The 25,237-nt window shown below is 41.4% G+C and overlaps 1 protein-coding gene, 1 long non-coding RNA gene and 1 other non-coding gene across 6 annotated transcripts in view; all 3 read right to left on the bottom strand.

The window, feature by feature from the left end:
• The window catches only part of DIP2B (disco interacting protein 2 homolog B), a 269,702-nt gene that overhangs the window by 103,547 nt on the left and 140,918 nt on the right, over nucleotides 1-25,237 (bottom strand). For all 4 annotated transcript variants that reach the window (XR_013401070.1, XM_077954195.1, XM_015151712.3 and 1 more), the window contains exons 3-4: nucleotides 24,613-24,741; nucleotides 3,064-3,189 (exon numbers count right to left, since the gene is read on the bottom strand). Coding sequence is in view for 3 of the 4 variants with exons in the window: in XM_077954195.1 (XP_077810321.1) it covers nucleotides 3,064-3,189; nucleotides 24,613-24,741 (255 nt within the window). In the remaining variant the exon portion in view is untranslated. The remainder of the gene's footprint in view (nucleotides 1-3,063; nucleotides 3,190-24,612; nucleotides 24,742-25,237) is intronic.
• Nucleotides 6,158-11,296, bottom strand: LOC144332890 (uncharacterized). Its single transcript, XR_013401089.1, has 3 exons — nucleotides 10,261-11,296; nucleotides 9,425-9,580; nucleotides 6,158-7,149 (listed from the first exon to the last, which is right to left on the bottom strand). It is a non-coding gene; the product is annotated as an uncharacterized LOC144332890 (long non-coding RNA).
• Nucleotides 6,313-6,419, bottom strand: LOC114671127 (U6 spliceosomal RNA). The gene has a single exon (XR_003721023.2). It is a non-coding gene; the product is annotated as a U6 spliceosomal RNA (small nuclear RNA).

Below are 25,237 nucleotides of genomic sequence, written 5' to 3'. Positions count from 1 at the left end.
AGGCTAGAGTGCAGTGGCATGGTCTCGGCTCACTGCAAGCTCTGTCTCCTGGGTTCACGCCATTCTCCTGCCATAGCCTCCCGAGTAGCTAGGACTACAGATGCCGCCACCACGCCCAGCTAATTTTTTGTATTTTTAGTAGAGACATCTTTTCACGGTGTTAGCCAGGATGGTCTCGATCTCCTGACCTCGTGATCCACCTGCCTTGGCCTCCCAAAGTGCTGGGACTACAGGCATGAGCCACCGTGCCCGGCACCACACTGTTTTTAGGTCACTTTTGTTTGAGATGGAGTCTCGCTCTGTCACCTAGGCTGGAGTGCAATGGCGTGATCTCGGCTCACTGCGACCTCTGCCTCCCGGGTTCAAATGATTCCCCTGCCTCAGCCTCCTGAGTAGCTGGGACTACAGGAACACACCACCACACCCAGCTAATTTTTGTATTTTTAGCAGAGACGGGGTTTCACCATGTTGGTCAGGCTGATCTCGAACTCCTGACCTCCTGATCTGCCCGCCTCAGCCTCCTACAGTGCTGGGATTATAGGCAAGAGCCACCACACCTGGCTTTAGGTCACTTTGGGAGCTGGCCAGAAGCTGATTTTTTTTTTTAAAGCCTTTAATGGCAATGATTAATGTAAATTTTCTTCCTCCTCCCTTCCCTTGAACACAGCCTCGGCATTCTTCTAAGCTTCAGTGTTTCCGTGGCTATCAGAGTACATATGTGAGATAAAACCTATTCCACATCGCTGGGTTAGGCTGTAACAAGTTCTGGGAGATACTGATGTAGGATTAAACTACAATAGGCATTGGAAACAGCCAATTGGTAGCTCCTAAGATCTTGGAGAGAATGGAGTCGATCCCTAATTGTGGGAACAGCAAATTCTACTCCCTAAAATGAAAGGGGCTAATGGAAAACTTATGATAAGAGTTCTTCCCACATTTCCTCACTAGAGCAAAGTATTTGTCTTAGGCATGTGTGTAATTGTTGCATGACAGCATCAAGATACCCTATGTGGGGGCTGTGTGAGAAATCACTATGCAGGGTGCACTCAATGTTTCCCCGTGTTGTGAGAGAATTCCTCTTCTATTTGACAACACAGATGTCCCTCACAGCACATGAAGGCTTCTCAGATACTATCCAGACATCCCCAGAACAGGAGATAAATGGGTACAGAACCTTTTTATTACTCTGTTCTGCTGAATACAAGTCTTAGGAGAAAGGACTGTATCTTTGGAATCATGAAATTATTATGTATAAAACACATAGTATGATCGAGAACATTAGGCCACAACTTCAAGGCTGCAGATAGAGGAGAACATTAGTATCTAGAAACACAGAGGCCTATAGCGAATTTGAAAGGACTACAGTCTCATTCAGCAATGAACAGCTGCGGTTTGTTTCTAGAGCTGGTGAATTCCCCTCAGGCAGTGACTTTTGTAAAAGGGGACAAAAAAGGTTTCCACTCCTGAACACTCTCAAGGTCCTTTGCTGCACTCTCACATTTCACCCAAAGCCATAAGGGCAGCCTATTTACTCTGAAACTGCATATCTTTGATACAGCTTTGGAGGGGATTATTTCCAAGAACTACATGTCATGCTGCTCCCTACCCTTTGCCATTTATTACAACTGAACCCTCAGCCACACTGCAGTGTAATCTGCCAAAAAGGAATAGCTACTAAACTGAGAGCCCTCTTTGTCCACGAGGACCCAACTTGTGCTGTACTAATGTGGAAGGGAAACCATCCAAGATTTTCAACGAGTAGGTTTGAGGTATGCACCGTTATAGACACAAACTGTCTTACGGTGATAGCCGGCTAGAGGTATCCTGTGCTACATTTTGAGAAACACTTGAAGCCACAGAGCTATTTCTCTTTCAAACATATTGACACCACAGATGTGAAGAAAAAAAGCACACACAGTTAATGAGCCCACAGCATACCCAAATGCTCTGAGAAGTTAGCCAAAACCGAGAAGAAAACTATTAATACTAATCTGGATCAGGGAATAGGATCAGTATGAACAGCTCAACAACTTGACAGCTGTAAATCAAAGTCAACCACAAGGCAACCTAGGAATCTCCCCAAAGACGTAGTAAGTAGTTTAGGCCAAAAAAGTATGGGGAAATTTGTTCTCAAAGATTTCATTACCAGTAACATGAAAGTAGAAAGAGAGACACTATATTGAGGCTCTGAAATAGATTTACTATGTTTAGTCTCAAAGGCCTGTATCAAGATCTTGTCTGGGATTTGATTTAAAAAAAATTTTTTTTTTTGAGCTTCCACTAGAGAAGTATAAAAAAAATTTTTTTTAAAGGTTTTTAAAAACTCTGGGAAAGATTATGGACAGACAAGACAACTTAGGTTGTTTCCAGTTATTCCTCAAATATGAAGTTATAACTCTTAAATTTACCTTAGGGTGCATAAGGATTCAAGTCTGGTGAACAGGGATGGGATGAAGATACCTAGTTCCCACTGATCTCATGACCCCGTTATAAAAAGTAGATTCTTAAAAAATATATAAATGTGTACAAAATACATTAACACATACACATAAACACACTTATATACATTTTGCAGGTCCATTACAACTTTGCATGATTGCTCTTCCATAATCATTAATGACATAAAAACTTTTGTCCCAAGTCCAACTATTCTCATGCCTGCTGCAGAGATGAAGCATTTGGTTCAGGAGTATGAATGAATTAAATATATGACTACAGGTAATATTTTTGGTGACAATGAAAGTGGCTATTTAACACAGCAGGATTTTGGCCTAAGCTTTGGCCTGTATTTATGACTACAAAAGTTTGGAGATTACAGCCAAAAAAAAGACTGGAAATTCAGAAGGAAAGTTTTTTGTTTTGTTTTGAATAGTTTTACTCTTAAGGCATCTTTTTGTGTGTTATGAGATGACAAGCAAAATCTGCCACCTCAGAGTGTTCTCTTATATTCCTGTAATGGTGGGGAGAAGATTCTGGTTCTTACCTCAGAAAAGAAAAAGCAGAACTTATTTCAGGAACATCAAGGTAGTACCTGTCAGAGAGAAAAAGTTCTGATAAACCTACCAGGAGGCGTGCAGGCATCTGCAGGAGACTGAACAAATGTGGATCGCCTTTTGGTTGGCATGGGCAAAGCCATCTTCTGTTCTTTATGCTTTGCCAGTGCAGCCTGAACTGCTTCTGTGTGGATATCTGAAAAATTAAACATTTGCATTTATCAGCTTCCGGCTCTTAAATGTGTTTACCACTGTGAGCTGAACTATCACTGTCTCAATTGTTTTAAAAAAAAAAAAGGTAAAGGGAATGTTCAGGTGATTTTTATTTATAATTTGATTAAGACCAATTAGAAATAAAAATCAAAAACAAAAATAAAAGAAGCCAAGGATAATTTTATGGAGGAGGAAAATGAAGTCCAGGATGATGTGTGACTGCTTAACATACCAGACAAAGAGTTGACAGAGATGTGGGGAGGTGGGTGGGGACAGAATACTGAGTCTAACATGCATCTGTGCCAGGCAGGAAATCCTGCCTCAAATGGAATGAGTGCTGTGCAGGTGCCTGGAGAACACTCATTATTTTTCAAGAAAAGAAGCTTAGGATTTTCTTAACTGTCTGAAAGAAAACTTTGTTGAGACCCCTCAGTTCTATGCCACAGGAAGAGAAGGATTGATTTTGATCTAGAAAAACATAAGGGCAGATGTTACTTGTTTGCCACTTTGGGCACAAAAAATTTCAGCTCTCTACTTGAATGTTTAATAGGAATCTCAAAATTAACACATCCAAAGAAAACTCTCCATTTTCTACCCCCACCCCAAAGCTCACTCTGTAGTTCCACAAAATTAAATCATACTGTATACAGTATTGTATTCTGCTTTAAAAAACAAACAAACAAACAAAACCTCTTACAAAATCTTACTGAGGTAGATAACAGCTGAGGTAGCTTCCTAAGTCACAAAAAAGTTTCCTTTTGTCTAGGAATGGGCCTAATCCACACACAAACTATCCTTCCATACTTCTCTGTAAAGTAAATATACCCCTTATAAGAGCTAAACAATGAGGTCTTTTTGTTTGTTTGTTTTTGAATTTAAACTCTGAATCAGGAAACTGCAGGTCCTAAAATTGAATCACTTTAATGACAATGCGACAATGCCCTAGAAAGAAGGAAGGTTTTAAACTTCAAGGCTGAGATTTCCAGAGTTATCTATCCTTTCTAGGGGTTTCTCAAATGTTGATTTGTTTCTATGACCTACCTCAGCTATTTAAGGTAGCCTATGTAAGTTGGCCTATTTCTTTTCTTTTGAGACGGAGTGTCGCTCTGTTGCCCAGGCTGGAGGGCAGTGGCGCAACCTCAGCTCACTGCAACCTCTGCCTCCTGGGTTCAAGCATTCTCCTGCCTCAGCCACCCAAGTAGCTGGGACTACAGGTATGCGCCACCATGCCTGGCTAATTTTTGTATTTTTAGGAGAGACAGGGTTTCACCATGTTGGTCAGGCTGATCTCGAACTCCTGACCTTGTGATCCACCCGCATCGGCCTCCTAAAGTGCTGGGATTATAGGTGTGAGCCACTGCACCTCGCCAGGCTCTGTTTCTTGCAACCAAAAAACCTCCACTAATACAACTAGAAACATCTCACTGTGTAAATACAGACCAATGACAAAAGTTTTAAGGGCTGCATAGTATTCCACTGCATGAATGTGCCATGATTTACTTATACAACTCCTTATTATCAGATACTGGGTTATTTCCAATTTTTGTAACTATTCATAGAAAGAATAATTCAGTATTTTCACCTTAGAACATGTCTATTTTCTTGGACTTAATTCCAATAACTGCTGAGATCAAAGTACATATACTTCTTTTTCCAGAAATGTTTCAAACTTATTTCCTAAAAATAAGGAACTTTGTCTTATAAAACCCCAGGACATTATTCAAAATCCAGAAAAACTGGCCTGGTGCAACGGCTCACACCTGTAATCCCAGCACTTTGGGAGGCCTAAGTGGGCAGATAACTTGAAGTCAGGAATTCGAGACCAGCCTGGCCAACATGGTAAAACCCTGTCTCTACTAAAAATACAGAAATTAGCCAGGCATGGTGGCATGCACCTGTAATCCCAGCTACTCAGGAGGCTGAGACAGAAGAATCACTTGAACCCAGGAGGTGGAGCTTGCAGTGAGCCGAGATCACACCACTGCACTCCAGTCTGGATGACAGGGCAAGACTCCGTCTCAAAAAAACAAAACAAGAAACCCCAGAAATTCTTGTTTTTTTTTTTTTTGTTGTTGTTGTTGTTTTGTTTTGTTTTCTTGAGATAAGTTATTGCTACGTATATTGCCCAGGGTTGGTCTTGAACTGGGCTCCAACGATCCACCTGCCTCAGCCTCCTAAAGTGCTGGAATTACAGGTTTGAGTCAATGAGCTCAGCCAAAATACAGAAATTCAACACTGATACAAACTATTATCTAACCCACAAACCATATTCCAAAATAGTCTATTGTCCCAATAATGTCCTCTATAGGTTTTCCTCCCACCTTTTTTCCTGATCTGGGATCTACTGGAGGAAATCCTACTTAGTTGTCCTATCTCTTGATTCTCTTATAATCCAGGACTGTTTCTCAGCCTTACTTTTTCTTTTATTATCTTGATATTTTTTGTACAGACTAGTTATTTTGTAAAATGTTCTTTAATTTTGGCTTGATATTTCCTTATAATTAGTTTCAGGTTATACATTTTGGCAGAAATACCATAGAAATAATTTGTTGTCTTCTTCTTTTTTTTGGTAAAGATGGGGTCTCATTACATTGCCCAGGCTGGTCTCCAACTACCAGTCTCAAGGAATCCTCCTGCTTCAGCCCCCAAAATGCTGCACTGGGATTATAGGCATGAGTCACCATGCCCAGCCAGAAATAATGTCTTTCTCAAAACATGATGTCAGGAGGTGTCTCGCTCCATTATGGTAATATAACTTGAATTGCAAAGTTGGTTAGTGTGGTGAATATGGTATCTGCCAAATAAACTCACTGTAAACTTACCATTCTTCCCTTTGCAATTAATAAGTAATTCATGGGAGGATACTTTTGAGACTATGTAAATGTTACATACTTTGTCAACCTTTCAACTCACTAGTTTTAGCACCCATTGATAATTCTTGCTGGAATCAATTTTTTTTTTTTTAATAGAGATGGGGTCTCCCTATGTTGCCTAGGCTGATCTCAAACTCCTGGGCTCAAGGGATTCTCCTGCCTTGGCATCCAAAAGTGAATAGGATTACAGGTGTGAGCCACTGTGCCCACCATTTTTTGAAAAATATTTTTTATTTTTAATGGAACATTTCATGAGTCTGTGTGTCATCCTTGCTCAGGGGTCATGTTAATCTTCCTTGTATCATTCCAATTTTAGTATATGTGATGCTGAAGTGTGCACGGAATCAACTACTATATTACAATACGATAATTTTATAGCTTCACCATTTCTTCTATATTTATTAGTTGGTATGTATTATAAGAAAAAGCTTTCCAGGCCAGCACGGTGACTCATGCCTGTAATCCCAGCACTTTGGGAGGCTGAGGAGGGTAGATCACCTGAGGACAGGAGTTCGAAACCAGCCTGGCCAACATGGCAAAACCCCGTCTCCACTGAAAATACAAAAATTAGCTGAGCATGGTGGCACATGCCTGTAGTCCCAGCTACTTGGGAGGCTGAGGCACAAGAACTGCTTTAACCTGGGAAGCAGAGGTTACAGTGAGCCAAGACTGTACCACTGCACTCCAGCCTGGGTGAAAGAGTGAGACTCCACCTCAAAAAAAAAAAAAAGAAAAAAAGCTTTCCTTTCTCCCCTAGTTATTTATATCAAAATGAGCCCACTGATTTTCATTTTATTCCATGACTATTCTGTTACTATCATTATTTTGATGCTCATATTTTTGCAGATTTGGCCAACAGGAGTCCCTTCATGCTGGTTCTTATGTCCTTTAGGCACAGTTCCATCATTTTGAGCAGCTGTTTTATGACATAAGATATTTCATGCTCCTGAGGTACTTTTCCCGCTCCAGACCTAGAATTATACCTTTCTTCAAGGAAACGTGGCTCCTTTTAGTGAAGAATGAATGGTATTTAAAAACCAAGATCTTAGGCCGGGCGCGGTGGCTCAAGCCTGTAATCCCAGCACTTTGGGAGGCCGAGACGGGCGGATCACGAGGTCAGGAGTTCGAGACCATCCTGGCTAACACGGTGAAACCCCGTCTCTACTAAAAAATACAAAAAACTAGCCAGGCGAGGTGGCGGGCGCCTGTAGTCCCGGCTACTCGGGAGGCTGAGGCAGGAGAATGGCGTAAAAACCTAGGAGGCAGAGCTTGCAGTGAGCTGAGATCCGGCCACTGCACTCCAGCCTGGGCGACACAGCGAGACTCCGTCTCAAAAAAAAAAAAAAAAAAAAACAAAAAAAAACAAAAAAAAACCAAGATCTTAGAAGCAGGGGTACTCAGTGCTATTGGGGAATCTTTTCTCTTTTTTTTTTTTTTTTTGAGACAGAGTCTTGCTCTGTTGCCCAGGCTGGAGTGCAGTGGCCGGATCTCGGCTCACTGCAAGCTCCACCTCCCGGGTTTATGCCATCCTCCTGCCTCAGCCTCCCGAGTAGCTGGGACTACAGGCGCCTGCCACCTCGCCCGGCTAGATTTTTGTATTTTTTTAGTAGAGACGGGGTTTCACCGTGTTAGCCAGGATGGTCTCGATCTCCTGACCTCGTGATCCGCCTGTCTCGGCCTCCCAAAGTGCTGGGATTACAGGCTTGAGCCACCGCACCCGGCCTGGGAAATCTTTTCTAAGCCCTTTTGGTGGATCAAGAAATTCATACACATAAAACTACATCTGTTACTAACTATATTTAAAATGATGAGTTCATATTAATACCTCCATTTCCAATTCAACATCATTCTAATTTTCCCTCTTTTCACTTATAATTCCCTTCTCTAATAGGATGAAACCTGGTTCACAATATTATCAATATATTTTACTCATTTCTCAATCCTACCATACACAGGAAGTACATTTTAAAAACTGTTTGTTTTTTATTTTGAGATAGGGTCTCACTCTGTCACCCAGGCTGGAGTGCAGCAGCATGATCTCAACTCACTGCAACCTCCACATCCCGGGCTCAAGCAATTCTCTCACCTCAAACTCGTGTGAGTAGCTGGGACCACAGGTGCACACCCAGCTAATTTTTTGTATTTTTGGTAGAGATGGAGATTTACTGTGTTGCCCAGGTTGCTCTCAAGTTCCTAGGCTCAAGCAATCCACCCGCCTGAGTCTCCCAAAGTGCTGGCATTACAGGCGTGAGCCATTGCACGCAGCCAAAAATTACTATCTTATGTCAATATGAAAAATAAATCTTCTAACTAGTGTTCAGTATTTATTTGTAGTCCTTTTGGTCTTTAGACTGAGGACATATAGTTAAAGTATCATGGTCAAAAACTGTTTGAGTTAGTTCTCATCCTTTCCTGCTTTGATGTGGTTACACAGTTCACATAGTTAGGTTCATCATTTTTTTGTTTATATTCTGTAAGTCTTTCCCAATCTTGCTGATTAAAATTTAACATGTTCCAAAAGTCAAAACTATACCAAAAAGTTAGCTTAAAGAAGTATTACTACCCGAACAATCACTTCTGCCCCAATCCCACCTACCTTTGCTATAGGTAGTAGATACATACATATTTACTATTTTTTACAAAAATAAGCAGACATGTATATCTTTTCATTTCCCTGTCTTTCATACACAAAAGTAAGCATATTGTATTTTTTTGCACTTTGCTTTTCCACTTAACAATATACCCTGGAAATCATTCTCTATCAGCTATCAGCTTTCTTCATTCTTTTTTACAGCTGTATAGCACTCTACTGTACACAGTTTATTTAACTATTATCCTATGTCTGGGCATGTAGATGTTTCTAATATTTTGCACCTAAAATAATGCAACAAATAGCCTTCTGCAAATATATTTTTACACTAATCAGAGCTTACCTTCAGAGTAAATTCTGACAAGAGAGAATTCTAAATAAAAAAGCAAATATGTGTTAAATTTTGTCACATCTTGAAAAATTCCTCTCCCAAAACAGTTTTTACCACACTGCATTACTACTAGCAATGTACAGGTGTACCTACTTCCTCACCGCCTAACCTTCAGAGTGTGTTGTCTAGCTTTTTGATTGCTGCCAACTTGACAGCTAAGAATTCATATCCTAGTATAGTTTTAATTTGTGCTTCCTTGATCATTAATGAGATTAAACATTTTTATAGAGGACTTAAGGGCCATTTTATGTTGTCTGTTTTTAAGTGAAGTAAATGTTCATGTCATTTGGCCATTTTTTCTATCAGCCTTCTCTGTTTGTTTTTCCTTATATTATATTTTCGGGCCAGGTGTGATGACTCATACCTGTAATCCAAGCATTTGGGGAGGCCAAAATGGGAGGAATGCATGAGCCCAAGAGTACGAGACCAGCCTGGGCGACATAATAAAACACTACCTCTACAAAAAATAAAAAATTAGCCATGTGGTAGCATGTGCCTATAGGCCCAGCTATTCAGGAGGCTGAGGCAAGAGGACCACTTGAGCACAGGAGGTCAAGGCTGCCTGAGCCATGACTGCAGTACCTGCACTCCAGCCTGGGCAACAGAGTGACACGAAAGAAAAGAAAGAAAAGAAAGAAAAGAAAGAAAAGAAAGGAAAGAAAGGAAAGAAAGGAAAGAAAGAAAGAAAGAAAGGAAGAAAGAAAGAAAGGAAGAAAGAAAGAAAGGAAGGAAGGAAGGAAGGAAGGAAGGAAGGAAGGAAGGAAGGAAGAAAGAAAGAAAGAAAGAAAGAAAGAAAGAAAGAAAGAAAGAAAGAAAGAAAGAAAGAAAGAAAGAAAGAAAAAAATATTTTCTTCCAGTATGGCATCTGTTTTTTTGACATTGTTTATGGCTTTTTTCAAACTATGCAGAAGATGGGTTTTTAAAAATTATTATAGAATTAAGTTCTCAAATCAACAACCAAACTACACCATAAGGAACTAAAAAAAGAACAAACTAAATCCAAAATTAGCAGAAGGTGCTGGGCGTGGTGGCTCATACCCGTAATCTCAGCACTTTGGGAGGCCAAGGCAGGTGGATCATCTGAGGCCAGGAGTTCCAGACCAGCCTGGTCAACAACAGAGTAAAACCCCGCTCCACTAAAAATACAAAAATTAGCCAGGTGTGGTGGTGCACACCTGTAATCCCAGCTACTCAGGAGACTAAGGCAGAAGAACTGCTTGAACCCAGGAGGTGGGAGTTGTAGTGAGCTGATATCGTGCCACTGCACTCCAGCCTGGGCAACAGAGTAAGGCTCCGTCTCAAAAAAAAAAAAAAAAAAGAAAAGAAATAATAAAGATTAGAGTAGAATTAAATGAAATAGAGAACAGAGAAATGGGGGCAAAATCAACAAATGAGTTGCTTTTTTGAAAAGATCAACAAAATTGACAAATCCTCAGCTTTCTTGAGAAAAAAAAGAAAGAAGATTCAAATAACTAAAATAAGAAATAAGAGACATTACAACTGGATGCCTCAGAAATAAAAGGAATTATAACAGACTATGGGCTGGGTACAGGGGCTGATGCCTGTAATCTCAGCACTTTGGGAGGCCGAGGTGGGCAGATCACTTGAGCCCAGAAGGTCAAGACCAGCCTGGGCAACATGGCAACACCTTGTCTCTACAAAAAACACAAAAATTAGCTGGCCATGGGCGTGTCTGTTCGTGTAGTACCAGATACCCAGGGCTGGGGGTCGGGGGTTGAGGTGGGAGAACTGAAGCTGTAGTGAGCCATAATCGTGCCACTGCACTCTAGCCTAGATGACAGAGACCTTTCTCAAAAAAAAAAAGAAAAGAAAAGAAAAGAAAAAAGAAAAAGAAAGACTACTAGGAATCATACCTGCCAACAAATTGGATAATCTACAAAAAATTGGATAAATTCCTAGAAACATAAACCTACCAAGACTGAATCATGAAAAAACAGAAAATCTCAACAGATCTGTAATTAGTAAGGAAATTGAATCAGTAACTGAAAACTCTCCAACAAAGAAAAGCCCAGGACCTGACAGCCTCACTGGAGAATTCTATCAAACATTTAAATAAGAATTAATGCAAATCTTTCTCAAACTCTTTCAGAAAAACTGAAAAGGAGGATCACTTGAGCCCGGGAGGTCGAGGCTACAGTGAGCTATGATTACACTGCTGCACTCCAGCCTGGGCAACAGAAGGAGACCCTGTTTCTTAAAAAAAAAAAAAAAAAGTTGTGTTTCTATGCACTAACAATGAATTACCTGAAAAGAAAATTAAGAAAATAATGCCATTTATAATAACATCAAAAAGAACAAAATACTTAGGAATAGACTTAACTGAGGAGGTGAAAAACTTGTCCATTAAAAACTGTAAAACATCTCTGAAAGAAATTAAAGAAGACATAGGAAAGAGATCCTGTGTTCATGGACTGGAAGACTTTATATTGTGAAAATGTTGTTACTATCCAAAGCATTTTAAAGATTCAATGGAATCCCTATCAATATCCCAACGGCATTTTTTTCCAGAGATAGAAAAAACAATTCTAAACTTTTTACACGGAATCTCAAAAGATTCCAAATAGCCAAAATAATCTTTAAAAAGAAGCACAAAGCTGAAGTCTTTATATTTCTTTTTTTTGAAATGGAGTCTCGGTCTGTCGCCCAGGCTAGAGTGTAATGGTGCGGTCTCGGCTCACTGCAACCTCTGCCTCCCGGTTCAAGTGATCCTCCTGCCTCAGCCTCCCAAGTAGCTGGGACTATGGGCATGTGCCACCACGTCCAGCTAATTTGTGTGTGTGTGTGTGTGTGTGTGTGTGTGTGTGTGTGTGTGTGTGTGTATATATATATATATATTTTTTTTTTTTTTTTTTTTTTTTTTTGAGACAGAGTCTCACTCTGTTGCCCAGGCTGGAGTACAGTGGCATAGTCTCGGCTCACTGCAACCTCTGCCTCCTGTGTTCAAGCAATTCTCTTGCCTCAGCCTCCTGAGTAGCTGGGATTAGAGGTGCCTGCCACCACGCCTGGCTAATTTTTGTATTTTTAGTAGAGACAGGGTTTCACCATGTTGGTCAGGCTGATCTTGAACTCCTGACCTCAAGTGATCCACCTGTCTTGGCCTCCCAAAGTGCTGGGATTACAGGCATGAGCCACCACGCCCGGCCTATATTTCCTTATTTCAAAACTATTACAGGATGGGCATGGTGGTTTACACAAGTAATCCCAACACTTTGGGAGGCTGAGTGGGGAGGATTGCTTGAGCCCAGGAGTTCAAGACCAGCCTGGGAAACACAGTGAGATTCTGTCCCTGTTTAAAAAAAATATAATTACAAAGCTCCAGTATTCAAAATAGTTTGGTACTAGCATAAAGACCGACATAAAGACCAACAGAACAATAGAGAGCCCAGGAATACATCCTCACATAGAAGGTCAAATGATTTTCAACAAAGGTGCCAAAACTACACAATGGGAAAAGGATAGTCTCTTCAACAAATGTGTTAGGAAAACCGAATAACCACATGCAAAAGAATGAAAAATGGGCCCTTATTTAACATGATATACAAAAATTGACTCAAAATAGATTAAAGACCTAACCAGTAAGGCCATAAACTAAAACTCCTAGAAGAAAATAGAGGGGAAAAGCTTCATGACATTGGATTTGACAACAATTTATTGAATGTGACACCAAAAACACAGGCAATAAGAGCAAAAATAGGCAAATAAGACTACATTAAACTTAAAAACTTCTGCTCATCAGAGAAACAATCAACAGAATAAAAAGATAACCTGCGAAATGGGAGAAAGTATTTACAAACCATATATTGGGTAGGGTATTAATATCCAAAATAAAGACCTTCTATAACCTAGTAACAAAAAAAAATTAACCCAATGTTTTAAATGGGCAAAGGACTTGAATAGACATTTCTCCAGAGAAGATAAATAACCAGCAATCATATGAAAAGATGCTCAACATCACTTTCTTCAAGGAAATGAAAATCAAAACCACAATGAGGTACTACTTCACAGCCACTAGAACGGCCATACCTTACTTACATCCATTAGAATTTTTTCTATATCAAAAAATCAGAAAATACGTGTTGAAGAGGATTTGGAGAAATTGGAATGCTTGTGCACCACTGGTGGGACTGTAAAACAATATAGCTTCTATGGAAAATAGTACGGAGTTTCCTCAAAGATTAAAAAAATAGATTTACCATACGATCCAGCAATTCCACTTCTGGATATATCTCCAAATGAACCGAAAACAGGATCTCAAAGAAATATTTGTACTCATATTCACTGCAGCATTATTCATAATAACTAAGATGTGGAAGCAACAAAATCCCCACTGTGGTGGAAGAGATAAGTAAAACATGGTATATACATACAAAGAAATATTATTCAGCCTTAAAAAATAAGGAAATCCCATCATCTGCCACAACATGGATGAACCCTGAGGACACTGTGTAGAATAAAATAAGCCAATCACAAAAAGACAAATACTGCATGATTTCAGTTATATGACATACTCAAATTCACAGAAGCAGGAAGGTAGAATGGTGGTTGCTGGAGGCTGAGAGGAGGGGAAAATGAGTTGTTGTTCAACAGGTATGGAATTTCAGTCACACAAGATGAAGAAGTTCTAGAGATCTGCTGTACAATAACAGGCATACAGTTACCAGTACTGTAATGCATACTTAAAAACTGTCAAGAAGATACATTTATGTGTTTTTTAACCACAAAAAAATATTTTATGTAGTTTTTAAAATTACATCTGCATTCTGAGCCTTTGCATAAGGCTTTCTATAGGCTGGATTATAGCAAAGTTTTGTGATGTTTTCATTTGGTACTTTATTTTTTGAGACAGAGTTTCACTCTTGTTGCCCAGGCTGAAGTGCAGTGGCATGATCTCGGCTCACTGCAACCTCTGCCTCCTGGGTTCAAGAGATTCCCCTGCCTCAGCCCCCTGAGTAGCTGGGATTACAGGCGCCCACCACCACCCCTGGCTAATTTTTTGTATTTTTAGTAGAGATGGGGTTTCATCATGTTGGTCAGGCTGGTCTCAAACTCCTGACTTCAGATGATCCACCCACCTTCGCTTTCCAAAGCACTGGGATTACAGGCGTGAGCCACGGTGCCTGGGGCTCGTTTGGCACTTAATATAGTTTCTTTTTTTTTTTTTTTTTTTTTTTTGAGACGGAGTCTCGCTCTGTAGCCCAGGCTGGAGTGCAGTGGCCGGATCTCAGCTCACTGCAAGCTCCGCCTCCCGGGTTCACGCCATTCTCCGGCCTCAGCCTCCCGAGTAGCTGGGACTACAGGCGCCCGCCACCTCGCCCGGCTAGTTTTTTGTATTTCTTAGTAGAGACGGGGTTTCACCGTGTTAGCCAGGATGGTCTCGATCTCCTGACCTCGTGATCCGCCCGTCTCGGCCTCCCAAAGTGCTGGGATTACAGGCTTGAGCCACCGCGCCCGGCCTATAGTTTCTTTTTTACATATAGATCTCTGATTTTTGAAGCTTATACTCTTTTTGAGACAAAGTCTCTCTTTCGCCCAGGCCGGATAGCAGTGGCACAATCTCGGCTCACAGCAGCCTCTGCCTCCTGGGTTCAAGTGATTCTCATGTCTCAGCATCCTGAGTAGCTGGGACTACAGGCACTCACCACCATACCCAGCTAATTTTTTTGTATTTTTAGTAGAAATGGGGTTTCACCATGTTGGCCAGCCTGGCCTTGAACTCCTGACCTCATGTGATTTGCCCACTTCAGCCTCCCAACGTGCTGGGATTACAGGCGTGAGCCACCACATCTGACCTGAAGTTTATGCTTATACATGGTGTGAGATACGGATCTAATTAATCTTTTTCCAGCTGTCCTAGTGTCACTTATTTAAAAGTACATTTTTGTCCTGGTGATTTGTAATGTAATCTTTATTGTATACTAAATTCCCAGATATACACCTGTCTACCTCTGAACTTGTTATTCCAATGGTCTGCCTGCTAATCTGTGTGCCATACTAAACTGTTTTAATTACAGTCTCTATAGGATGTTTTAATATCTGGTATGTGTAGTCACTCCTTGTACCTTTTCTTTCTCAGTGTTCTCTTAGCTATTCTTATATGTTTATTTTCCCAAATGAACTTCAAAAATGAGTTTTCTAACTCTATAAATAAATTTGATACTGCTTTTACTGGCATTAGATTAGACCTGTAAAGTAATTTAGACAGACCTGGCATCTTCGTGGTGTTAAACTGCCCTAAGAACAACGGATGTCTTTCCGCTTATTAGGTCTACTTTTTTGTCTTTCAGGGTTTTAAAGTTTTTTCATAAAGGTTTTAGACATTTCTTTTTTTTTTTTTTTTTTTTTTTTTTTGAGACGGAGTCTCGCTCTGCCGCCCAGGCTTGAGTGCAGTGGCCGGATCTCAGCTCACTGCAAGCTCCGTCTCCCGGGTTCCCGCCATTCTCCTGCCTCAGCCTCCCGAGTAGCTGGGACTACAGGCGCCCGCCACCGCGCCCGGCTAGTTTTTTGTATTTTTTTAGTAGAGACGGGGTTTCACCGTGTTAGCCAGGATGGTCTCGATCTCCTGACCTCGTGATCCGCCCGTCTCGGCCTCCCAAAGTGCTGGGATTACAGGCTTGAGCCACCGCGCCCGGCTAGACATTTCTTAAGTTTATCCCTAAATATATTTTACCTTTAGTGCTTTTGTAAATGAAGTTTGCTGTACTATTGTATCTTTTAACTGCTTATTATTTGCATATGTGAAGGTTGTTGATTTCTGTACTAATGTTGTATCTTGCTGACCAAATATGTTTTAAGTTAATTCTGTCATTGATTCTCTTGAGTTTTCTAGATAAATTATCTTATAAACTGTAAATAGTTTTACTTCTTTTCTAATTCTTACACTTATCACTGATTTTTCTCTTCCGTCTGCATTGGCAAATACCTATGGTACAATTAAAATGTTAGTATCTTTAGGATTAAAAAAAAAAAGCCCTTGCAAGTAAGATGGGGTTGTGGGGGGATGAACAACCCAACATAAAAAAAAATAGAGGCTGGGTGCGGTGGCTCACACCTGTAATCCCAGCACTTTGGGAAGCAGAGACAGGTGGATCACGAGGTCAGGAGATCGAGACCATCCTGGCTAACACGGTGAAACCCCATCTCTACTAAAAAATACAAAAAATTAGCTGGGCATGGTGGCAGGCGCCTGTAGTCCCAGCTAGTCAGGAGGCTGAGGCAGGAGAATGGGGTGAACCCGGGAGGTGGAGCTTGCAGTGAGTCGAGATGGGGCCACTGCACTCCAGCCTGGGCAACAGAGCGAGATTCCATCTCGAAAAAAATAAATAAATAAATAAAATAAAATAAAAACAGGCTTAGGCAATGGACAGGTAGTTTACAGAAGCAGCACAAATGGCCAGTAAACATATCTCCAAATGTCCAATCTCATTCGTAACAAAAGAAATAATACCTTTACCACCAAGATAAAAGAGTAGCCATTTCCCCCCACATCTATGGATAACACTGAAACATTTCTTTTCTCATCTTTCCCAAAAAGATAAGTGGAATATGTTATTTTTAGTCTCAAAGTAGCTGCTCCTATTCTTTTTATTTTTTGAAAGGGAGTGTCGAAATGTTGCCCAGGCTGGAGTGCAGTGGCATGATGCTGGCTCACTGCAAGCTCCGCCTCCTGGGTTCAAGCAATTCTGCCTCAGTCTCTCACGTAGCTGGGACTACAGGCGCATGCCACCATGCCTGGCTAATTTTTGTATTTTTAGCAGAAACGGGTTTTGGTCAGGCTGGTCTCCAACTCCTGACCTCAAGCGATCCACCTGCCTCGGCCTCCCAAAATGCTGGGATTACAGGCGTGAGCCACCGTGCCCGGCCACCTGCTCCTATTCTTGGCTTATTTTTACAAAGTGGTTAGCATATGATCCATGAGTGGCACAGCTGGGCTTTAAGGACCAGGGCGAGAACTGAGACCAAGTGCCCTTACCTGTTAGGATTTTTCCATAGATAGACAGATAGGGATAGAGGGAAAGGCAGATGTGTAGGTGGGTTGAGTCATAAAGCAGAGAGGTATAGTTCAAGGAATTCCTTGCAAGCCAACAAGCAGTCATGCCATTTTTCCTTAATTTCTAAGGTACTGACCTCTTGCAGAAGCAGCAATGACTAATTTCTGAAATAGGATATCACAACACTAATTAGGGCACTACTCAGTGCAGGGTGGAGAGGAAGAGGAGGGGATATTTTAATTTTCCATTTCACATTCCCCTGCTTTGATAAATTATGTTTCTTCTGCCTGGAATATCCAAATAACTATCCATCCTTCAAAATGGCTCAGACATCACCACCTCCATTCTGAAGCCCATTCTTGACACCACATGCCTTCCCGTCTTCCTCTTCTGTGTCACCTCTGTACCACCTTGTATTGAGGAGGGGGGAAGGAAAAAAAAAAACCCTCCACCTTAGGCAACATGGTGAAACCCTGCCTCCACAAAAAATACAAAAATTATCCAGGCATGGCAGGGTTTGTCTGTAGTCCCAGCTACTTGAGCTAAAGAGGGACGATAGTTTGAGCCCAGGAGGCGGAGGATGGAGTGAGCTGACTGTGTCACTCCACTGCATCCTAGACAACAGAGCCGGACCCTGTCCCCCACCCCACTCCCCAAAAAAAAGATGGACAAGAAAAACAGAAGAAAAACTCCTGTGTTTTCATCTAGGTTTCTCTAGCAATCTAACATTTTTCTCAAATTATAGGAAGTCTGCAATACATGCTTGCTGAACTGAATTCAACTTACCTTCTACAGCATAAGGAATGTATCAGAAATAAAATGATCTTAGTGTGCCAGTGCCAGTCATCACCAGATCAGAGATTAGATTTGGACAGAGACAGAAAAATTCACAATTAGGGTGGCAAAGCGAGTTAGTACTGCATTTAGCTCCCAGCATTAAATCAGAAGAATCCATACTTAGAGTAAAAGTCATTAAGAACAATAACTGGGCCCGGCATGGTGGCTCACACCTGTAATCCCAGCACACTGAGAGGCCAGGGTGGGTGGATCACTTGAGGCCAGGAGTTTGAGACCAGCCTGGCCAACATAGGGAAACCTCATCTTTATTAAAAATACAAAAATTAGCTGGGTGTGGTGGCATGTGCCTGTAATCCTAGCTACTCGGGAGACTGAGACATGAGAATTACTTTAACCCAGGAGGCGGAGGTTGCAATGAGCCAAGATAGCACCACTGCATTCCAGCCTGGGCAACAGAGTGAGACTCTGTCTTAAAAGTAATAATAATAATAGATAGGGCGCAGTGGCTCACGCCTGTAATTCCAGCACTTTGGGAGGCCAAGGCAGGTGGATCACGAGGTCAGGAGTTTGAGACCAGCGTGGCCAATATGGTGAAACCCCGTCTCTACTAAAAATACAAAAATTAGTTGGGTGTGGCGGCACATGCCTGTAGTCCCAGCTACTTGGGAGGCTGAGGCAGAAGAATCACTTGAACCCAGGAGGCAGAGGTTGCAGTGAGCTGAGATCGTGCCACTGCACTCCAGCCTGGGCAACAGAGCGAGACTCCATCTCAAAATAAATAAATAAAATAATTAAGACTTTAAAATCTTAAAATCTATCTTTAAAATTTACAATATGCATAAATTTTATGTTATTTTACCATAATAAAAGATTGAAAAAAATACACATTGCAAAAATATCTAAACATATATAATGCTAAAGTAAAAATTTTCCCTAGACCCACCACTTCCCAAAAATAATCCTGCCTCAATAGTTTGGTATATATTTTTCCAGGTCTCCATGTCTATAAACATAGTAGCATATGTTTATATTATTATAACATAATAATGTTATAAATATTACAAGTATAAACATATTATTTATAAAAATCAGATTATATGCTACATACTGTCTTGCCTTTACTATTTAAAAAGTATATTTTGGGCTGGGCGAGATGGTTCACCACTGTAATCCCAGCACCTGGGGGAGGCCAAGGCGGGAGGATTGCTTAAAATCAGGAGTTCAAGGCCGGGCGCGGTGGCTCAAGCCTGTAATCCCAGCACTTTGGGAGGCCGAGACGGGCGGATCACGAGGTCAGGAGATCGAGACCATCCTGGCTAACACGGTGAAACCCCGTCTCTACTAAAAAATACAAAAAACTAGCCGGGCGAGGTGGCGGGCGCCTGTAGTCCCAGCTACTCGGGAGGCTGAGGCAGGAGAATGGCGTGAACCCGGGAGGCGGAGCTTGCAGTGAGCTGAGATCCGGCCACTGTACTCCAGCCTGGGCAGCAGAGCCAGACTCTGTCTCAAAAAAAAAAAAAAAAAATCAGGAGTTCAAGACCAACGTGGGCAACAAAGTGAGATCCCATCTCAACAAAAAATAAAGTAAGTTGGCCAGGCACAGTGGCTCACGCCTGTAATCCCAGCACTTTGGGAGGCCGAGGCGGGCGGATTACGAGGTCAGGAGATCGAGACCATCCTGGCTAACATGGTGAAACCCCGCCTCTACTAAAAACACAAAAAATTGGCTGGGTGTGGTGGCGGGTGCCTGTAGTCCCACCTACTTGGGAGGCTGAGGCAGGAGAATGGCATGACCCCAAGAGGCAGAGCCTGCAGCGAGCCGAAATCACGCCACTGCACTCCAGCCTAGGCGACAGAGCAAAACTTTGTCTCCAAAAAATTAAAATAAAATAAGTTAACCTGGCACAGTAGCGTGTGCCTGTAGTTCCAGCTACTTGAGAGGCTGAGGCAGGAAGACTGCTTGTACCCAGGAGTTAGACGCTGCACTGAGCCATGATTGTGCCATTGTACACCAGCCTGAGTGACAGAGTGAGACCCTGTCTCAAAAAAAAAAAAAAGGATTTTGTGCATCCTTCCATATTTGCACAAATACATCTACCTCAAGTTAACTTTCATAAAATTCTATTGTGTGAACATTCTATGACTTATTTAACCATTGGACTATACATAATACCACAACAAACGGCTTTGTATATGTATGTATATATCTTTATGCACACGAGTGTTTATATAAAATGAATTCTTAGAAGTAAAATTTCTGGATAAAGAGCATGACTATTTAAAATTTTAAAGATATTGCCAAACTGTTGGGCTATTACTTTTAAGACATTACCAACTTATTTTTAGCTCTGAAATGAAATAATTTTATACTGCATTTATACTGATTATACAATTGTAGCGTCCTTGGAATTTACTTAGTTGAATCATGATTCCATATTTAATTGAATCTATGATGTCATCTTGTATAAAACATTCTTATTTTAGGTATGTTAAAAGTGAGAAAAATGTCCTCCTTATATTAGAAGGAAAAATGATTCCTAGCTGTCTTAGAAAATGATTAATCACTTCTACTGAGAAAGTAACAGACAACAGCAAATCAAATTTTTAAATTTACTAATTAAAAAGAGTACATTTCCAAAGTATTTTTATATGTGATATGAAACATGTAATGGCAAACTGGACAAAGCTAGGGAATTATTCACATTAAGAAAGCTTTAGAAGGCCTGTAACATCTGGATAATTAGTAATTACAGAGCATGTTTTTCCCTGTCACAGGCATTCACAGCAACAGATCACAAAACAAATCAAGCCACTCAACTATTTTCTAACATGATAAACCTTGACCCATACACCAGTGTCAAAAAGAGATGGTCAGTTATCTATTAGCAAAGACTCTTATTGATAACAACAGGCAGCTCCTTAACTGAATTTGACTCATTCAACACCACAAGTCACTTCCAGAGTTCAGTCCCCAGACACAAGTGACTTTGGACATCTCTCCCAGAAGCATGTGGAAGCTGGGTATCATTTTCCAGTACTCATGTTTGAGCTGAATAAGGTAATACGAATACTCCCCTAACATCCTGTTTTATTTTTGTTGTTTTGTTTGAGGTACCTAACTTCTCAAGAGATTAACATCAAGAGAGTCAGAATGACTTAAAATAAGATCACTTTTCATCTCAGGCATTAATTTGTGTTTTCTACATTTGAGACCATACTACGTGTATGGAGGTGCATCATGCCTGGATGTGCAGGAAAAAGAAATATACTAATAAGGTAGTATACTTGAAATGTAAGCTCCCTCTTGGCTAAAGCACAAAGAATGGAATCAGGTCAGATAATCTAAACTCTGAATAAAGGTAAGTTCTTTATACTGTGTCTGAAATGTGAACACTAAGTCTATTTAGATTAAATTATGATTGGTTGAAATGTTATAGGTGTTAATAAGCCTCCATCAAATAAGAAAGGGTTTTATAATTACACTTACCAGCATTAATATAAAATCCTTCTTATGTAGCCATCACTTTATTCTGAATTGTTGCAATTTTTATTAAACATACCTTATATTCTTCAGCTATTTTTGCACATGACATGTAAATGTAACCCTTTCTATGACTGGAGTAGCAAACAGATATAAGTTCAGCTCCCATCAACCTCCACTACTTATCTGCCCCACCTCTGCAGCTGCTGCTGGTCTCTTCTCAAATGATCCTCCTGCCTCGGCCTCTCTGAGTGCTGGGATTACAGGTACGAGCCACCCCTGCTGATTTCTTCTTATTCGGAGAAGCCAGAATTCTCAGAGACTCAATTTCTTTCACATCTTGAGCTTTCTTTCGCTATTTAGTTGAGCAATTCCTAATATACTGAAAAATTTGATTTTCACCCAAAGTCTATGCTTGCATCCTCTTTTCATGTTCCCCTCCTGATAGGATTGGAGGACCCTCATAGCTTTCAATATCTTCAAGGTTTTTAAATCACTTTTTCTCCCCTACTTTACCTCATTCTGGCCTACTTCTTGCTACTACCCTTTAAACACACACAGACACACAGACACACAGAAAAACTCCCAGTGAGATGAACATACAATTGTTAAAAACTCTCCAGTACACCAGCACCTAGCCAACAATCTCCACAGTCAGCTGACTAGTATCTGATCCACAGCATACACTTTCTAATACTTGGGATAATCAAAAAGCAAAGGTGCAAAAGAGCAGGGACTACAGATTACAGCTGGGTTTTGACAGGTGAAGCTCAAAATTTTATAGTACTAAATAAGCTCACAAAAAACTTTTTCACATTTGATTGGGTTGGATATAGAATGTTGAAAATCACCCTTCTGGATCCTTAATAATCCTTTATTACATGCTGTAAAAACAAAGAAAAAGGAAGGTAAATCTCTCTCTCCCTCTCTCCCTCTCTCTCTCTCTCTCTCTCTCTCTCTCTCTCTCCCCCTCTCTCTCTCTCCCTCTCTCTCTCTCTCTCTCTCCCTCTCTCTCCCTCTCTCTCTCTCTCTCTCTCCCTCTCTCTCCCTCTCTCTCTCTCTCTCTCCCCCCCCCCAGAAGGCCAGGGATGAAAGCTGTGAAGGCTAAAATCCCTTCTGGACAGGTTGGAGCATGCTGCTGCTGAACCTGGGCTCCAGCCTCAAAAGAAAACACTAGGTGGCTGGAAAATCAGGCTTAGGTGATTGGCAACAAAGGGGAGCACCTGAATGCTTTGCTACTTCCAGCCCTCCCTTTCTCTAATCCATTCCTTAACTAGTAACTACAACGTGTTTTGGTTTTTTTTTTTTTTTTTTTGAGATGGAGCCTCACTCTGTCACCCAGACTGGAGTGTAGTGGCGCGATCTCGGCTCACTGTAAGCTCCGCCTCCCGGGTTCACGCCATTCTCCTGCCTCAGCCTCCCGAGTAGCTGAGACTACAGGCGCCCACCACCATGCCTAGCTCATTTTTTTGTATTTTTAGTAGAGACGGGGTTTCACTGTGTTAGCCAGAACGGTCTCGAACTCCTGACCTCAAGTGATCCACCCACCTTGGCCTCCCAAAGTGCTAGGATTACAGGCGTGAGCCACCGCACCTGGTCTACTAGTAAATACTTCTATTCTCTTCTTTCTGCAAAATATCTGTTTAGCTCTTATATATGGAAGGCCCTGTGCCAAGGCACTTCGGTCTATAGCTGGAGTGAGCTACTAAAACAAATACAAATCTGATGATGTTACTGCTCTGCTGAAAATCCTTCAGTGACATTCAAGATCCCACAAGATCTGGTCTCTGGTAATCCTTCTAGCCTCATCTCCCACCTCTTTCTGGCCCTTGCAGTCTAAGTTCTGAACACTATTTCCCTGGCTAACTCTTGTCTGTCTGCCATGACTCAGCTTAGATGTCTTGTTCTCTGAGCAAGCCTCTCTTGATCACTCAAGACCAGTTTAGGTATAAAATTACAACCTCTATTTTTTTTTTCCCCTGACTGAACACTTCTCATCCTTTTCTCCTTCTGTGTGTGAAAATATCTATCTAGTAAAACCAGCTCACAAAATAGCTGATGCAGCTCTTCAACTGTGTCCTTTCCTCATTTTCTCTAAAGCAGTTTTTGAGAGGACGTGATATAGACTGTGTTTTTCAGTTCAAGAAAACGTTAAGGCAACCTTGGTCAGTACAAAGATGACAAAAATCTGAAGAAAATAAATAATATCTCCATTAGTCTTTTTGCTTAATTCTGCCACTTCTTAAAACAAGAAATGTGCCGCAGAGACTACTCTTGGTGCAGTGGACGGGAAGTGGGCATCGGAAAGGCCTGCTGCACCACACATGCTCTAGGGATCTATCAGTCACTCCTCTGCTTATCAAAGCTGCACACCTGGTCCTGGCCGCCAGGTGGTCCCAAGCACAGTGCAAGCAGGAGTATGCTCCTGCTGCCAGACAGGCACACCTTGCTCCTTCCCTTCCTGTGGGTACTTTTTGGGTTAGAAGAAATAACTAATTTGAAATTTCATTGAGAGTTTTCTTTCAGCTCCATCAATTAAGAGAGACTAGTTACGCAATAGCTCTAGCTCTGGCAAACACAGAAGGGCCTGCCTCTTCCAATAGAATCCACTGAGCTCTCCCAGTACCACCCATGAGACCCAACCCTCCACTTTCTTATTTACTTATTTATTCACATGGCCTTTGTGCTTGTATGCTTGTCTGGTCTCTTCTTAAACTGTTAAATTCCTTGAGGGCAGAACAGTCTTTATTTTTTTTTGAGACGGAGTCTCACTCTGTCACCCAGGCTGGAGTACAGTGGTGGGATATCAGTTCACTGCAAGCTCCACCTCCCGGGTTCAAGTGATTCTCCTGCCTCAGCCTCCTGAGTAGCTGGGATTACAGGCGCCCACCACCATGCCCCACTAATTTTTGTATTTTTAGTACAGACGAGGTTTCACCATGTTGGCCAGGCTGGTCTCAAACTCCTGACCTCAAGTGATCTGCCCACCTCAGTCTCCCAAAGTGCTGGGGTTACAAGCGTGAGCCATGTCGCCTAGCTGGAAACAGTCTTAGGTACTGTTCCATTTCCAGCAAATTACTGAGTACCTACTATACCTGACACATAGTAGGGTACAAAATAAATGACTGGTGAATGAGTTAATATAGACTTGTTGGTGCCTCATGGGGGGGGGGGAAGAAACAAGTATTGGAAGCTCTCAGGATACACAGTTCATACTATTGTTAGGAAAACGATTCAGCTGGTCATTCTGTGGCTTCTCCTCACCTGATCGATATCGTTCATCCCTGGCTCCCCCGGATCGAGTTCGGTGGTACTTAGAGGGAGCAGAAGTTTGAGCTGTAGATGGAGCAGGTGTCTGGTTTCTAAGTTCTTTCTGTACTGCTGAATCAGTTTCTAAAAAAGGAAGTTTTAAAGATGGTTATCCAGTAACAGTAATAGCTAACATTTTCTAAAGCCCTTTAAGCATTCCCACAACACTCTGAGCTAGGTACTATTACCCCATTCACAGCAAAGGGCTAGAGAGTTTTAATATAAATACATAAATATGATGCAAAGACATCCAAACTAAAAAAATATCATCGTAGAGCCTTAAATGTCAACAGGCTGATAAGAGAGGAATAGCCAGAAGACAAATGTAAATTAAAAGGCCATTCCAGAGACTCCAAAGAGAGGCAGTAGTGATGGGGAGCTGACTGCATATGACCCCCAACCCTGAACAGTGAGACAACGAATAGCTTGGGGAGCCTTAGCTACCATACCGTCAGTCACTCCAGATAAACATAATTCAAGCAAAAACAGGGAGATTATGCAAGCACAGCTTCAAGCCTATTAGCCCCTCTTCCAACTGCACTCATCGCTGACCCTGTCCTGTCCCCATACTCTGCCCTCC

Source organism: Macaca mulatta, chromosome 11, assembly GCF_049350105.2.
Source record: "Macaca mulatta isolate MMU2019108-1 chromosome 11, T2T-MMU8v2.0, whole genome shotgun sequence".
Classification (NCBI taxonomy): Eukaryota; Metazoa; Chordata; class Mammalia; order Primates; family Cercopithecidae; genus Macaca; species Macaca mulatta.
The sequence above is the reverse complement of the archived record's forward strand: the minus strand, read 5'-3'. Positions and strand labels throughout refer to the sequence as shown.